General features: G+C 34.4%; 1 protein-coding gene across 1 annotated transcript in view; it reads right to left on the minus strand.

Moving 5' to 3' along the window:
• Window positions 1-16933, minus strand: part of rasa2 (RAS p21 protein activator 2) — a 105940-nt gene that overhangs the window by 17661 nt on the left and 71346 nt on the right. Inside the window, exons 9-17 of the mRNA XM_056477988.1 lie at window positions 15101-15255; window positions 13280-13394; window positions 13076-13150; window positions 11689-11812; window positions 11429-11535; window positions 9480-9566; window positions 9264-9341; window positions 6917-6990; window positions 6692-6798 (exon numbers count right to left, since the gene is read on the minus strand). Of these exons, the coding sequence (XP_056333963.1) occupies window positions 6692-6798; window positions 6917-6990; window positions 9264-9341; window positions 9480-9566; window positions 11429-11535; window positions 11689-11812; window positions 13076-13150; window positions 13280-13394; window positions 15101-15255 (922 nt within the window). The remainder of the gene's footprint in view (window positions 1-6691; window positions 6799-6916; window positions 6991-9263; window positions 9342-9479; window positions 9567-11428; window positions 11536-11688; window positions 11813-13075; window positions 13151-13279; window positions 13395-15100; window positions 15256-16933) is intronic.

Below are 16933 nucleotides of genomic sequence, written 5' to 3' on the forward strand. Positions count from 1 at the left end.
CCCATGATGAATAAAGGGACTAAGCCGAAAAGAAAATGAATGAATGAATAAATGGATAATACTTCATTTGTAATAATTGTAATAAAAAAATTATTTCTTTTCATCTACACTTTAATTTATGTTGTCTAAGAAAACATAAATAATTTTGAAAATACATTTAAATTTAACCTAAGTGGATCAAAACAGCACAGTTAAATAATTTCATATAAATTTGACCTAGAATATATTTTTATTTAATTACAACCAATATGGGAAAACTTATGTAAAAAAGTACTTAAAGTATACTTTACTTGAAACATGTACTTGCATTGCTTAATCCTGAAAAAAGATTAAAAGAGAGATAAGATCATGCTGTAGTGTTTTGGTGATTCACCAAATGTTCTCAACATGTTACAATAATCTTTTGTTTTGAAACGATGATTATGTAAGAATAAAAAAAAGTGCTGAAAGCATGGGAACAGATTTTGAAAGAATGACTAATTGTGTTACAAGTGTAATAATTTTTGAAAGGTCTGAAAAATGACCACTTACTTGTGAAAATAGGAAAAATAAATAAATAAAATTCATCCGTGGAGTTGAATGACTACCATATATGAAGCGATTCTGAGTTTGTGCGTGTTTGTTGGACGGAGAAACACTTTTAGCATCTTGATTGTGTTTGAAGTAAGATTTCTACAATCGTTAAAGGGGTCGGCTTGAGTTTAGCCAATAAGGAGCACAATGCAATTTCATAACATCCCTAGTTGTAATATCTGGAGGACAGTTACGAATAAAAAGTGCACATCTAGAGGACAGTCCATCATTTAGTCCAGATGCTCGGTGTTCTTGACTCTAGGAAATGAATCTCCATTGATCAAATGAGGAAAAAGTTACATAAATTTTGCTCCCTCATATAACTGTGATGTTTGGTGATTTAGTCAAATGGCAATGTCCACCAAAAAATGCTAGAATCCCAACTTACAAAGTATATACAGGAATCACAGAGTGAAATCCAATACCTTTAAAGACCTTTTTTAAGACTCTTTCCATAGATTTTAAGACCTTATAACTACTTTTCAACCGAAAACACAAGCAAGATTTTAACATACAGAATATTTACTAAATATTAATGTAAGAAATTAATCCAAAACTACGTCGAAAATTGTATGGCAAGTGTAAACATGAATTGGATATGGGTCACAATTAAAAGAACGTGTAAATGGAAAAAAAAAATCAGATATAGGCCATAAATCAGAATTGGGCATCAAGAACTGTCCAAGACTGTGATAAAAGATTTTTAAAATCCAGTCCACAATTACTTTTTATATTGAAAATACAGCATTTTGTGTGTGTTTTTTCACCAATCAGTGACATAACCTGTGAATTTGGCAATTAAAGAGTTAAAATCCTGTAATTTTTAGCAGTTTAATTCAGTGGATGTTTTCATCTCGAACATAACAAAAAGGTAGTGAATTTGAACAGTGCACAAGGGTTAAACTAAAGTGTTCCCAAAAGCATTTATTGATGAAATAAATTGGCATTGCCTAAAATGAGCCACGGAAAGTCTTAACCCAACAACAAACTCAACTATTGAATGATTATTATAAATCTTGCCATGTGTTTGAACACAAACGAGACACAAGATTTATAGCAACTTCCAGCACAAGTGCTTAAACGATAAGACAAATTACACTATTATATAATAAAAGCAGGGAGGAATATCCAAAAGCACTGGAGGGAGAAAACCTGCAAAGGAGATAACCATCAAAACAACTGTTCATGTCAAAGTGACCTAGTTTTGCCTTCCAAACTCCTGGATGAGGACACAGCACACCGCCTGTTGTTTAGTCAACAATCAGTCTGTATCTGGCTGTAAAAAATAACTAGGTTGCACTATAATAGCATGTTTGTTCAGGTTTCCACTCAAAATGTCAACAGCTGGAGTCCAGCTTTGGTGACAGTCTGGCGAAAGAAGGTCAAGCCAACATGCTTGCTCCTTCTGAGTTTGTCACGATAAAGGATGTTGATTATTACAACAGCAATAAACGTCTTTAGCATGGAGGGACACTAATAATCGGTGACCTTGAAATTCCTGATACATCTTGAGAACTTGCAAAGGCAGCTTTTGTTTCACAGGACAGCCCGTTTAAAGGAAATGTGAGAATTTTTGTTAGAACACCATGATGAAAAAGAAGTGCTAGGACTAGGAGCCAATGCAAACCCATTTGTCTGTTAAAACTGTCAGGAGTTACTAAAGATAAGCAGGGAAACATTAGTGCTGGAAAGCATGGAAGCGGTTATTTTGTGTCAGACAATAAATCATAAAATTATCGATACTGCGATAACAGTTTATGCGATATATGTATCGCAGGCTGTGTGATAAATTAGATTTATTTTATATGCCAAGCATTTGTGTGTTGCATACATTGGTTGTTTATCTAAATTTGGCCAATCGGATGGGGTCTTACTCTCTTTATTCCCACCTCCCAAGTAATTGCTGTTCTGCTATTGGCTGGAGCATTCCGAAGGTGAACCCAGAGCTGAAAATAAATACTAATGGCGGGAGTCGAGACGATAGAAGAAAATAACAGCAGCCAATGAAAGTCAGACTCCACTCTAAAAAATGACATTAGTCTAAACAACTTACTAAAACGAGCTGAAAGATTTTTGGGACAACCTAATTATGTTCAATCAACTTAAATTAGTGAAAACTAATAACTTAATTCCTTCATGTTGTCTCAACATAAATTAATTTTGTGGAACCCAGCATGTTTTACAGTGTATATGAGGTTTTCAGTCATTCAAAATGTTTTAAAGACAAAATATTTGCACCTTGACACAGTTTTTTGTATGAATTAGATTTAATTAGATCTAAAATGTATATTTTTCCTGTTTATTTTAACATCATAACATAAATAAATCATTTAAAAACATTTAAAGCATTGTCTAGGGTAATTATATATCACACTGTAAAAAAAAATGCTGGGTTGCAGAAAATCCCTTTAGGTCATCCCAAGGCAAATCGTAAGGTAACTTAAAGGTGCTGTATGTAAGTTTTTGACTTTGACATGTTTGCAGATATTTAATAAGCATGCCAAGTGAACATTTTTGTTTATCTGAAAAACACTGCTAAAGTCAGATATTCTGCTTTGAAAATGTGTGTTATGTGCCGAAACGTCTGTCTTTGTTTTGGTCCCTTTAACTCGCCCAATGCCACTTTAGCCAATTATATTTCAGCACCCCAGATTTCATTCATTCAGTCAGGAAGGCTCTCAAATTGTGCGTCCATGCCCGAAATGCGACCTCCGGTGGACAGTTGCAGCCTTCGAAATGAGATGCTGATTCAGAGTTCCACATGAGGTGGTTATTAATTAGCAAATAATATAAACATCGCAAACGTAAACATTAGGTGAGCAGATTACATTGTAACCCCATGTCATAACAACACGCTACAAGATAAATTTTGCAGGGATAAGCAATTTGGCTGTTTGCACCAGACGAAACACGATAGAAATTTAAATACAGCCATTCAGAAGCACAGAATAGTGCACTCACTGCACTCCAACAAAATGGTAAGGTTTACAATCTAATTAATACATATTAAACCTCTTAAACATTATTATATCTAGATGCTGAATCACGGATATGTGTTGGTTATCACTGAGTCACAGTTCTAAAATTCCATTTCAAACGCTTTATTTCATTTTCAAGATATGAGGTGAACTATCTGCTGCTGCTTTCAGTAGTATGGCAATACACGTTATGTAAAATGGCATTCAAACTTTCACTGTTAGCATTTAACACTGAATAAAGTACATGAGGAGTACCTGAGGTGATCATTGTCAGTTTTCTGTTGTTCAGCTGCAAGAAATAGAAGCCGTTTCTAAAATATACATTTCAGGTGTTGGTTAGGACAAAAGCTCCTTTAAATATGGAAAATATTCCTTCTATCACATGTCACAGCCTTTAGGCTCGAAAGTTAGGCACAGTTCTGTTGATGTTGTCAATCTGGCAACCTGCGCTTGCGTATGTTTAAAACCAGGTGTGCAATACCTTGTTAAACCACTGGGTGTCAAACTTACACACTGCACCTTAAACATTTTTCCTATTTAAAGTTGATTGAACACGCAACAATTAAGTTGTCCTCAAAAAAACCTGGAGAATTGTGCTGTCTCAGCTCATTTTAGTAACTAATTTAAACAAGAAGCAAAAAAATGTTTTTTTCAGTAAGAAATATCGTTACGAAATAAAAATGAAAAAATATCCCATGCAGACATGGGGAGAAAATAGAAACTTTAATAGGCAGAGGAGGCAGTGCACTTAGCAACCATGCCATCTATAAAATCCATTATATCATAATTATATAAGCTATGACCTCAGAAAGAGCCATATCAATCACTAACCCAGCTCAACATACTGCTAATCTTATAATTAATAACACTAATACAATGCAATATAATACAATATTATATGTATACCATATAATACTAACACTTAATATAATACTCCATAAGATCTACAGACACCCATAAACAGCCATGACATAAAGCTGACTGCATAAGGGGAAGCAGAAAGTTTCACATCCAGAACTGGCCGACCGCATTACATGAACAGGAGCTCCACAAACAACAATGTGAAACTGAGGACAAGCTAAAAGAATCCAGAGATAATGTTCATGTTACTTCAACTCTGTCCATTCCCCCCCAAAAAAAGCGGCCAACAAAAACAAGCGCCTGGAAAGCCACATTTACAAAGTTCTTACACATTTTTCAGTCAAATTTAAGCAGTTTTCAAGCCCTTCCCATGTTCATTTTCAAACTTTTCAGATATTATCAGATGCTTTTTGTTTGAATTCTACGCTATACTACAGAATACTTTAAGGAAATGTTTTGATGGCATGTTTGTCTCAGGCGCAGCATTGAATTACTGCCATCTACTTTCTTAAATATAAGTTACTCGCATCTTAAATGTGAAATCTCTCATCTTAACTTTATATTTATTTTAATGTCATGCTCGGTTCACTCATGAAGCTGTGATCTCCAGCCTGATCCCACAAAGAAATGCAACTATTTTACGTTTTGTCAGTTTAGTAGCTAAATTTGTTCAAATTAATATTTCAGTCATACAAAAAAGATTTTTTTTGGCACCAAACCACGCCCCTAAACAACCGTCATTGGGTATAATAAAATCATATTAAAATATACTAATGAGATCGTACCAATTGAAATTAATTAGCCACTAAATTAAAAAGTTACAAATTCCTGTGAGATAGCGTTGGTAAGCTCTATGCATTTTATCTTCTCCCATTATTTAAGCAAAGGGCACAAAAAACAAGCTACAATCACCTCCAGATTTATAATTACAATTTATTTTTTAAAAGAAGCTAATTATTATCACCTATTTAGTAACAAAAAAATTTATGAAAAGCAACACAGTAATTAACCGGTTTCACTATTAACCACACTTTAATTCGTCATCGTTAATCAATCGTAAAGGTTTCTTAACACAGCATTTCTGCATGGAATAAAACTGCTGCAACTAAACAAAGTTACGCCAACTGTGCGCTAGATTCAAATTCCGAGCTTGTACACAATACACACACACACTGGATTAAAGGCTGATTTTAACTATGGCCTAGGCTATTAACTATAGTTATATATATATAACTTATAGGAGCTGTTCACATACTACGTTTTTGCGTGTGCAAGTTCGTAATTTCCAGTGTACAGTGCAGTGTACAATATACAGCTTGCGCTTGTATATTGGCAGCGACATGATCATTCTTTTCAGGTGCACCTAACTGAAAGAATGCTGCGAGGGCACCGCGAGTCAAATGACAAGAACTGACTGTTCAGCTTCATACTTCGTTTGTAAATTACACATTTCAACTCCAAAGAAAGACAATATAGTTGATCAAAAGTGCTTTTCATACAGAGGATCAGCAGCCTTTGACTACATTTGTTCTCTTTAAAAGGGAAATACTTAGTTAATATGATGCTTAGATTTACATTAGACAAATACAGTTTATTTATTTATTTATTTATTTATTTATTTATTTATTTATTGATTGATTGATTGATTGATTGATTGATTGATTGATTGATTGATTGATTGATTGTTCTGTAGTTTATTTTCTGTGTAAAATTACTACTTATGTTCAAATGCCAAAACATTTTTTCACTTATTTTTAAGTCCAAAGAGAAAAGGACTATTGTTTGTTTGCTTTTAATATTAATTTGTGCTGTATTCATTGGTTAATGAGCAGCAATAAATAAAACTAAAATATAAGGAGTTTTCATGTGATCTTCTTAACTGTATCAAGCTCTTCATCTAAAATGTAAGCACTTCTCAAACTGGATTACAAGCATACAAACCCTGCGATTAATGGGATACTTCGCCCAAAACTGAAAATTCACTCAATATTTACTCATCCTCAAGTGATTCAAATCTTAGTAAGTTTTTTTTTTTTCTGCTAAACACTAAAGAAGATATTTTGAAGAAATCTGAAATAAACTAATCCATAGTAGGAAAAACAAATACTGTGGAAGTCAATGGCTACATGTTTCTAACATTGTAACATTAAGTTCATCAGAAACTCATAAACATTAGAAACAAGTGAAGGGCGAGTAAATGATGACAGAATGTTCATTTTTGCGTGAACTATCCCTTTAAGAGCTGAAATAAATCAACCGAAAGCTGAACGTTCTCTCACCTTTCTGCTTGTGATAGGACAGCTCTTGATTGGTCACTCGTAACCAGCGTTTCTTGAAGTTCTTTTTTCCTATTCGCTTTTTGCCCTGGGCCCGCTTATGTATCTCTCTGGTAAAAAAATAATAATAAATTAGATTAAATTCACACATCTAACTGTTAGTAATGTGGTAGAAACTGAGCTACACATAATAAAACTGAACTAATGAATGAAACTTTTTTTGCTTACCCTTCCTTCAGCACAAATGAATCCTCCACTCCACTGGACTCCTTACTGACATTAGAGGAGATTTCATCTAAGAACTAATGCAAAGAGATGATAGGAGAAATTACATTTGAGATCGAGGCACAATTTTAGCACAAATAAAAACAGACAATATGTGCAGATTGAGGGTTATTTTAATGTCTGCTATTTCATGACACATGAACACAAATAAATTGATGATTTTGCATATTAAATCTGCTTATGCATTCTGTGAGTATATCTTTTGGCGGATCAGTGGAAAATAAAAATGTTCACTATAAGGCTGGGTGATAAAAGTAAAATGATCACAATTAAATGATCAGTCGATAACAATAATTATAACTTAACTATAAATGTTTTTTCTATATTTTTTATTTCTAATGTTCCAAGTAAAAAAAATTATAAATGTATATATATGGAGGCCAGCTAGCGAAGTGCTATGCAGGTAAATCTCACTCATCGGACCTCTAAAGGTGCTCAACGACAAACTCTAGCGGCCATGGTCTTTGGCCTCCTTGTTAGAGCAACCGACTCCCATACAAAGAATCGTCAGTTCAATCCAGCTCAGAGCGGTTGGGTGCAGTAGGACCAGTGTAGATATATATTATAAGTCTGAATTATTAGCCCCTCTGTTTATTTTTTACCCAATTTCTGTTTAATGGAGAGAATATTTTTTTCAACACATTTCTAAACATAATAGTTTTAATAACTCATCTCTAATAACTGATTTATTTTATCTTTGCCATGATGACAGTAAATAATATTTGACTAGATATTTTTCAAGATACTTCTATACAGCTTAAATTGACATTTAAAGGTTTAACTAGGCAGGTTTGGGTAATTAGGCAAGTTTTTGTATAAAGATGGTTTGTTCTGTAGACTATCGAAAAAAATATACAGCTTAAAGGGGCTAATCATTTTGACCTTAAAATGGTACATGAAAAATTAAAAACTGCTTTTATTCTAGCCGAAATAAAACAAATAAGACTTTCTCCAGAGGAAAAAATATTATCACACATACTGTGAAAATTTCCTTGCTCTGTTAAACATAATTTGGGAAATACTTAAAAAAGAAAAAAAATTTAAAGGGGGCTAATAATTCTGACTTTATACTGTATATGTAGCGCAGGACAAAGATTATTTGTGTTTAATCACATCCAAAGTAAAAGTTTGTTTTGACATAATATAAGAGTGTATATTATATTTATTATGTATGTGTGATACATACAAACATAGATATTTAAATTGATATGTAATTTGTATCATATACACATAAATTTTATATCTAAATATAAATAAACACAAAATTATGTCAAAAGAAACTTTATTTTGGATGTGATTATTCGTGATTCATTTTTGCCCAGCACTAGCTTTTACTTTTCACTTGTTTTAAATACACAGCACTTTATTTGATGCAAGTTTAAAAAATGAAATAAAATTAAGATAGCTACAAACTAGAAATCAAAAGATAGAAATCAAATAATAATTAAAACACACATGCCAAAAGGGGTGTGTGATATAGAAGGAAAAAAATACATTTCAAAAAATTCAATAGGAAAAAAAAAACGCTATAAAAAAACAACAACAACAACCCAAAGATTTTTTACTTTTATAACTATTTGCATTCTATATAGCAAGACGTGTTTTGTATATTTGTGCAAAGTTAGTGACATATTACCATAACAAAGACCATAAATAATGTCAAATTTGTACAAATATAATCTTTTTAAAAGCATTTTCAAGAAGTGATCAAAAGGAATAACTCTGCGTTGTGTAACATGCGCCAAATAGTTTTGCTTACACGTTAAATAGGTTTTCAAAAATGTTTGTAAACAAGCATGCAGGTTTTATTCCTATTTAAAAGTGTTTCACAGTTTCTGTTATTTACAAATATGTTTATAAATCAGCGCTTGGTGAATTTCATAACATATTTGGGGAGTGATACCACATGACATTTTTATAACACGAAGGAGCCTTTCCCTCGTAAAAATGCCAAACTACCTGATATTTAAGGAGACTTCAGTGAACTTGACACAGTTATGAGAGCTCTCTTGGAATTTTCGGAGAAACAACACTAAACTATTTGGTTTTCTTTTCACAAAACTCTTTATAATATCAGGACAGGTGTTCTTATGCTCTCCTAAAAAATCCTCAATAAACTAAAAAAAAATCCAGAAAAAAAATGGTCATTAAGTCATTGACCAGGCATGTAAAGTACTGTTTCAATCTAATCAAAGTAAAGGAATTGTAATGCAACGAAACGGACTGTAACAATACATGATCTTGATCTTCTCTCATGCATCTATGAAAATGATTCATCATAAATGCTTACCTTTTTAACTTTCTCTATACATTCATCTTCTTGGAATAACTTGAAGAAATCACACATATATGTTTCTTTAAAGCTAGACTGGAAACAAAGGAACAAACAAAAAAAGGTTACAACAAGAACTGAAAAATGTTCCAAATGTAAATGCGTTCTGGTTTGGCTGAAAGTCCAGTGGAAAGTGGTTAAATAGTTAGTTCCTATAACCAAAAGCTAACATACCAGTTTGTTCTTGGAAAGGCTGCCCCAGCTGCCCAGGGACTGGATGGTTTTGGAGATGAGAGTGAGTGTGCGGGATATTTCAGGATCCTGAGGAAGAGAAAATGGAAGACAGGTGATTTTCCTGACTCAGATTTATTAGTTCTAGCTCATTAGTTCATTTACTGCTAATTATTATTTTATGATCTTCTGAGTAAACAAGTATTGTTGTTCTCGGAAAGACTGGAATGTCTCATTGGGTATTTCCTGGCATAATTTAAAAAGTCACAAACTACAAAACAGGAAGTAATCATGTTTGCTACAACTAGTTTGTGCATTCCACTTGTTTTAAACCTTTATGTGTTTCTTTACTATGTTGAGCACAAAACAATATATTCCAAAGGATATACATTATATATATATATACACACACACTCACCGGCCACTTTATTAGGTTCTAGTATCGGGTTGGACCCACTTTTGCCTACAGAACTACCTTAATCCTTCATGGCATAGATTCAACAAGGCACTGGTAATATTGGTCAGAGATTTTGGTCTATATAGAAATGATAACATAACACAGTTGCTGCAGATTTGTCGGCTGCACATCTCCCATTCCACCACATCCCAAAGGTGTTCTATTGGATTGAGATATGGTGACTGTGGAGGCCACGGTGAACTCCATGAATTGCTATGTTCAAGAAACCAGTCTGAGATGATTCGCGGTTTATGACATGGTGCATTATCCTGCTGGAAGTAGCCATCTGAAGATGGGTACACTGTGGTCATAAAGAAATGGACATGGTCAGCAACAATACTCAGGTAGGCTGTGGCGTTGACACGATGCTTAGTTGGTACTAATGTGCCCAAAGTGTGCCAAAAAATATCCCCCACATCATTACACCACCACCACCAGCCTGAATCATTGATACAAGGCAGGATGGATTCATGCTTTCATGTTGTTGATACTAAATTCTGACCCTGCCATCCAAATGTCGCAGCAGAAAACGAAACTCATCAGACCAGGCAACGTTTTTACAATCTTCTATTGTCCAGGTTTGGTGAGCCTGTGCGAATTGTAGGCTCAGTTTCCTGTTCTTAGCTGACAGGAGTGGCACCCGGTGTGTTCTTCTGCTGCTGTAGCCATGCGGCTCAAGGTTCGATGTCTTGTGTGTTCAGAGATCGTCTTGACCATGTCTACATGCCTAAATGCATGGAGTTGCTGCCATGTGATTGGCTGATTAGAAATTTGTGTTAACGTGCAGTTGGACAAGTGTACCTAATAAAGTGGCCAGTGAGTATTTGTTTATATATTGTATATATTTTATATATAGGTTTTATATTTTGTAGCTATATACGGTATACACATGCATATACAGTATCATGCATAGATAACTTTTATGTATGTACATGTACTGTATATGTTTGTAAGAGTGTGCGTGTGTTTCTTTCTTTTAGCTGTTGTGTAGCTGTTTGTTAGTGAAGGTGTTTGAGCATTAAACAAAACTAATAAATAAGGTAATTAAAAAATAGAATTTTAAAAAAGTGGCAAAACAGTAGCTACTGACTTCCATAACATTTGCAAGTTAATAGTATATGTATATGGAATATATGGAAGCTACTGGTTACCGTTTTCCAACATTCTTCAAAATATTTTCTTTGTGTTAAACAGACTCATAAAGGTTATATTACTTAAAGGTGCAATGGATGATTGTCTTCAGAAACAATTTTTGTAAAGATGATTGAAAGTCTTCACATCTTGATAGCAATCTGTAAATTAAATGGTCAAAATATATTTCTATGTATGGTAAAGTACTGTGGAAGGTGTAGGACCACGAAAAGTTTGTCCAATCAAAACGTTCGGTCCTTACATTATGATACATTATGACCTTTTAAGGTTGAGTAAATGCTTATTTTTTTGGTGAACTTTATCTTGAACTAGTCAAGCATGGTTGTTTTTGTCACACACTCACAGGGTGATGGGATCTCAGCTGGAAGGTGTGTGGAGAGAGAACTGCCACCGCAAAAAACCTCAGAAAGATGAAACTGCTGACCGCCGAGTACTGAACATGAGGATCAGCTGAGGCGAGACACACAAACAGAGATTATTAATTATAACTGAGTATCTGGCGCCTCCTAGTGGTGAGGCCATAAATGCTTACAAATTTTAAACTGAGAGAATCCCATACTAAACATAAACTTGCACACGTGAACGAGAGTTAAAGTGTGTCACCTGGAAAGCGTTTCGATGCGAGCTGCCGGAGTGACCTAAAGACATCACACATGAGGGGGGGACAGCTAGAGCTGGACTGTGTTATAGATGTAAAAACCTTCTGCACGTAACCCTGAAGATTCTCCTGAACACACACACACACACACACACACACAAACAAATGCACATTATATGTAGATAAATACTTACCTTTTAGACCTTTTAAACCAAATAGGCTTAAAAGGCTATTTAAGAATTACACTACCTGGCAAAAGTCTTGCCGCCTATCCAAGTTTTAGGAACAACAAATAATAACTCGACTTCTAGTAGATAATTTGGTATCAGAAGTGGCTTACATGAAAGGCAAAGGCTTCTAGATTAGGCTTATTTAACCAAAATAAAATATGATCATGCCTTGATTATTAATTATTTTATTAGGACAGTAAGGTCTGACTTTGCTTAGACAAAAGTCTTGTCACTTAACAGAAATAATGTACAGTATAGAATATAAAGTCATGGTGCAGTGGAAACAGAATTAATATTGTGTCTGACTCCCATGAGCTTGGAGGACTGCATCCATTCATCTCTGCAATGACTCTAATAACTTATTAATAAAGTCATCTGGAATGGCAAAGAAAGCGTTCTTGCAGGACTCATAGAGTTCATCAAGATCCTTTGGATTCATCTTCAATGCCTTCTCCATCTTACTACAGACATGCTCAATAATGTTCATGTCTGGTGAATGGCCTTGTCAATCCTAGAGCACCTTGACCTTCTTTACTTTCAGGGACTTTGATGTGGAGGCTGAAGTATGAGAAGGAGCGCTATCCTGCTATAGAAATTACCCTCTCCTGTGGTTTGTAATGTATTGGGCTGCACAAATGTCTTGATACCTCAGGCTGTCGATGTTGCCATGCACTCTGCAGATCTCTCACATGCCATCATACTGAACGTAACCCCAAACCATGATTTTTCTTTCACCAAACTTGACTGATTTCTATGAGAATCTTGGGTCCATGCGGGTTCCAATAGGTCTTCTGCAGTATTTGTGATGATTGGGATGCAGTTCAACAGATGATTCATCAGAAAAATTGACCTTCTGCCACTTTTTCAAATGATCAACTAGAAGCCGAGTTATTATTTGTTGATCTTATAACTGAGATCAACGACAAGACTTTTGTCAGGTAGTGTATAATATCAACATAGTCATTACAGTGACATTTTTACACTTATATTTTTAATATTAGGTACAATTTTAACAATTTGGTAGCACAAAGTCTCCAGTTAATTTGACTACTTATGATGATGGGCAAATTATGTAAAAAAAAATAATAATAATAAAAATGAATAAAAAATAAATAAATATATATATAAATAAATGGACACAGGACTAAAAACAAGGGCTCACCTTGTTGACCTCCACATTATCGCCCTCTTTCAGTTTGACTGGATCAATCTCGCAGGTTTTAATTGATTCAAAGATCTAAAACATCAGAACGAAAACAACAAACCATTTAAAAGAGTGTGAGAGTTCAAAACTGTACAAATCTGAGTCACAAATGCAAGTTATTCATGCAAAGTTAACATTAAAAATAAACGTTTTGTGCCTCACCTCATTGAGAACAGGTTTTAGAGTGACGGTTAAGTAACTTCGGCCCACAATCTTCATCATGTCATCTATACAGCGGGTGGCCAGAGAGTTGCCTCTGAATATGGTGTTGGCCTCTCTGCACAGAAAGAAAAAGGATATTTTAGAGGGTAAAGAATAAAGTGTATGGCTTTAATCAAGACAAATTATGGGAAATGCTGAATGAAACAATATGAATATTAAAAGGAAAATAAAAAATAAATGAATATTACATAAACAACAAAGGCCATGACAACAATTCATAGAAACATTACAAATTAAGAACAACAAAAACAATATGCATAGTCACAAAATAAAAGCAAAACAATATAGCTGAAAGCAGCAATGATGGGACTAGGCCATGGTGCCACCGCCATCCCGGTAGCTTCAGGAAAACAATGCACTATGGTCACATACATTTAACTTTTTAGTATGTTTATTTAATATACTGTACAGTGGCCTCTCGCTATAACGCGGTTCACATTTCGCGCCTTCGCAGTTTCGCGGATTTTTTTGTGCAATTTGACGTGCTTTTTCTTTAACAGCACATTGTGTTCTGTGTAAGCGACGCGGGGGCGCAGTGGCTTACACCTCACAGCAAGAAGGTCGCTGGTTCGAGCCTCAGCTGGGTCAGTTGGCTTTTCTGTGTCGAGTTTGCATGTTCTCCCCATGTTCGTGTGGGTTTTCTCCAGGTGCTCCGATTTCCCCCACAAGTACAAAGACATGCGGTATAGGTGAATTGAGTAAGCTAAAATTGTTCGTAGTATATGAGGGTGAAAGAGTATGTATGGATGTTTCCCAGTGATGGGTTGCAGCTGGAAGGGCATCCACTGCATAAAACATATGCTGAATAAGTTGGCGGCTCATTCCGCTGTGGCGACCCCAGATTAATAAAGGGACTAAGCCGAAAAGAAAATGAATGAATGAATGTGTTTTGCGTCCTGATTGGTTATAGACCATTGTCAATCAATCTCCATGCCGTGTCTCCTGTACAGCACAGAACGTGTTCAGCTTGCCAAATTAACATAAATCTTCGATCGTGTGTGTGACTCGGAAGTGCTATACTGTTTGTTTGCAAGTTTTCTCCCAACAATGTTGACGAAATGTTCTGCACTGTCAAAGGCACCTGCAGTAGCACCCAAAAGGCAGATGAAGATGCTAACCATCGCACAAAACGTAAAACTTTTGGACATGCTAAAGGAAGGTAGAAGTTACGCGGCTGTAAGACGACATTACAGAATAAATAAATGAAGATCAAATTGTTTTGATCTTTGGTTTCATTCTATAATACTGGACTTATTTTTCTACGAAGGTTTAAACTTTGAGAGTGTTTAAACAAGAGAGAAACTTGTAAAAATGTTAATGCCTGTCTGAGAAAAGTGTTTTACAGCCTTAAAACATCTATTGTACTATTGTACTACTTTGTGGATTTCACCTATTGCAGGTAATTTTTAGAACATAACTCTCGCGAATAACAAAGGATCACTGTATTTATCTTTTTAAGGTCTTTGTAAGCTATCTGAATGCATGAGACTTTCGTTGCATTTAGGGAAATTTTGAAATATTACAAATATTAGCAAAATATTTATGCATATAATGGCAAAAGGAAAAAGGAACATGCAGATTATCTAACAAACAACTAAATATAAATGTTTAAAATATGAACAAATCTACAAAATAAAACCATTAAATATATGCACATTAACAAAGCAAATGAACTACTAAAATTAACACTATGTGCATATTAACAAATAAAACAAACCAAAAAAACTAAAATATTGATACTATGTAACTTTGATACTGAACTGTGTATTCTCCAGCTCCAGTGCAGCAACAGCAGTGAGAAAGGGCAGTAGGCGGTTGTGATGGAGCAGCAGTCTGACCACAGGGAGCAGCGCTTCATACCCGACACCCTCCCTGCAAATATCTCCCAGTACATGAGCTGCTGATGCTGAGATGGGCTACATGCACAAAGGAATGAACAGAAGTTACAAACAAACTGAATGTTAAAAATGGTTGTCAGTCCAAAAATTTTAATCAGCCCTTAATTTACTCACCCTGAAGCCATCCTCTGTGTTTATGACTTTCTTCTTTCAGATGAACATACAGTTGGAGTAGTTTTACATTTTAGCTCTTGCATGCTATATAATGGTGTTGGATGGTGGCTTTTATTTTGAAGCATCCAAAGTTGCATAAATTCATTGCAAAACAAACCCATACACTGCAAAGGGGTTAACGCATGTCTTAAGAAACAGATCTGAAGATGTTTTAGCAACCAAATATTTATAATTTTTCAATTGTAAACTGAAATCAATGACTGCCAAATGCTCGTTCTCAACAACTTCTTGGATCATCTCTAATTCGAAGCATGATATATGATGTAAGAGTAATAATATATTGCGGAAGAGTAAGAGGAATATACTGTATAAAATTATACATTAACGCAAAGCTAACTAGCTATCTTGTTTGCCTCCATCTTCTGTGGTAAACAAACTGAGGAAACATACACTACGAATGCGTGTTACAGCATGTGTTTTACATTGAATTAGCCAAAAACTTGTCATGAATATGCATTTCAAGGGCGCAAAAAGTCAGTAAATTCAGTTTATGATTTAAAACTTGAAATTTTTAAATTACAAAACTTATCAGTCCACTTTATAAGACATGCGTTAACCGCTGGTGGAGTATGGGCAAAGTCCTATTAAGGCAAGTCATTACACTTTGCGGCCATCTTTGAGACGCCTCTCAGGCAGTATGCTCGGGGCATTCTGTTTGAATGGAGAATCATTAAATTCTCCAAAATTGATTGCCAAGCTTATTATTCAATTTCATATTAGGAATCACCAATAAAATTAAACAACAACTGTCTCTTTAGTTTCATTTTTAAACGTTCAAATCACATGAAATCTGCAGAAACTCACGTCTGAACTGAACTGAACTGAAGTCTCTTTAAGTATTTTATCATCTTTTAAAGTTTAATTAAAGTGTAATTTAAAGACCTAATTAGTTAACTACGAAAGTTGAAATTAGTCAAATTATTTTGTAACTGATTTGTTGTGTATATCAAAAAATATACAGTAAATATTTCTTAAGGAGGCTAATAATACTGACCTTACTTTTTTTTTTTATTAAAAACTGCTTTTATTCAAGAAATAGGACTTATTATGACTCCAGAATAATAATTTTTTCAGGAAATACTGTGAAAATGTTCAGAAACATGATTTTAAATGAATGGGAGGGCAAAATAAATTGACTTCAACTGTAGGCCTATCTGTAAAGGTTTACAGGTGCAACAATGTGCCTTGATGTACCTGAATGTTAGAAAGGTGTTATCCTACACCAGTTCAAAGTTACTTATCAAATAAATGAACAAAGAAGATTATTTTGAATTATCTTGTTTATGAAGATAAAAAAATGACTTCAAATATATTTTTAAGTATTTTGTGATATATGTTAAAGTGTGATCATGAAAGAAACATTGAAAAAGCAACTCTTGTAAACACCTTAATCTTATTATTGTCTTATTCAGATTAAGGCAAATCATTAGATTACTGATAACCATGTAAACAGTCACAAGCCCCAACCCTAGAAAAAAGGAGTTCAGTATTTTGATGACAGCCTTTCCACAGGTTAGTAGTA

Source organism: Danio aesculapii, chromosome 18 (genome assembly GCF_903798145.1).
Source record: "Danio aesculapii chromosome 18, fDanAes4.1, whole genome shotgun sequence".
NCBI lineage: Eukaryota > Metazoa > Chordata > Actinopteri > Cypriniformes > Danionidae > Danio > Danio aesculapii.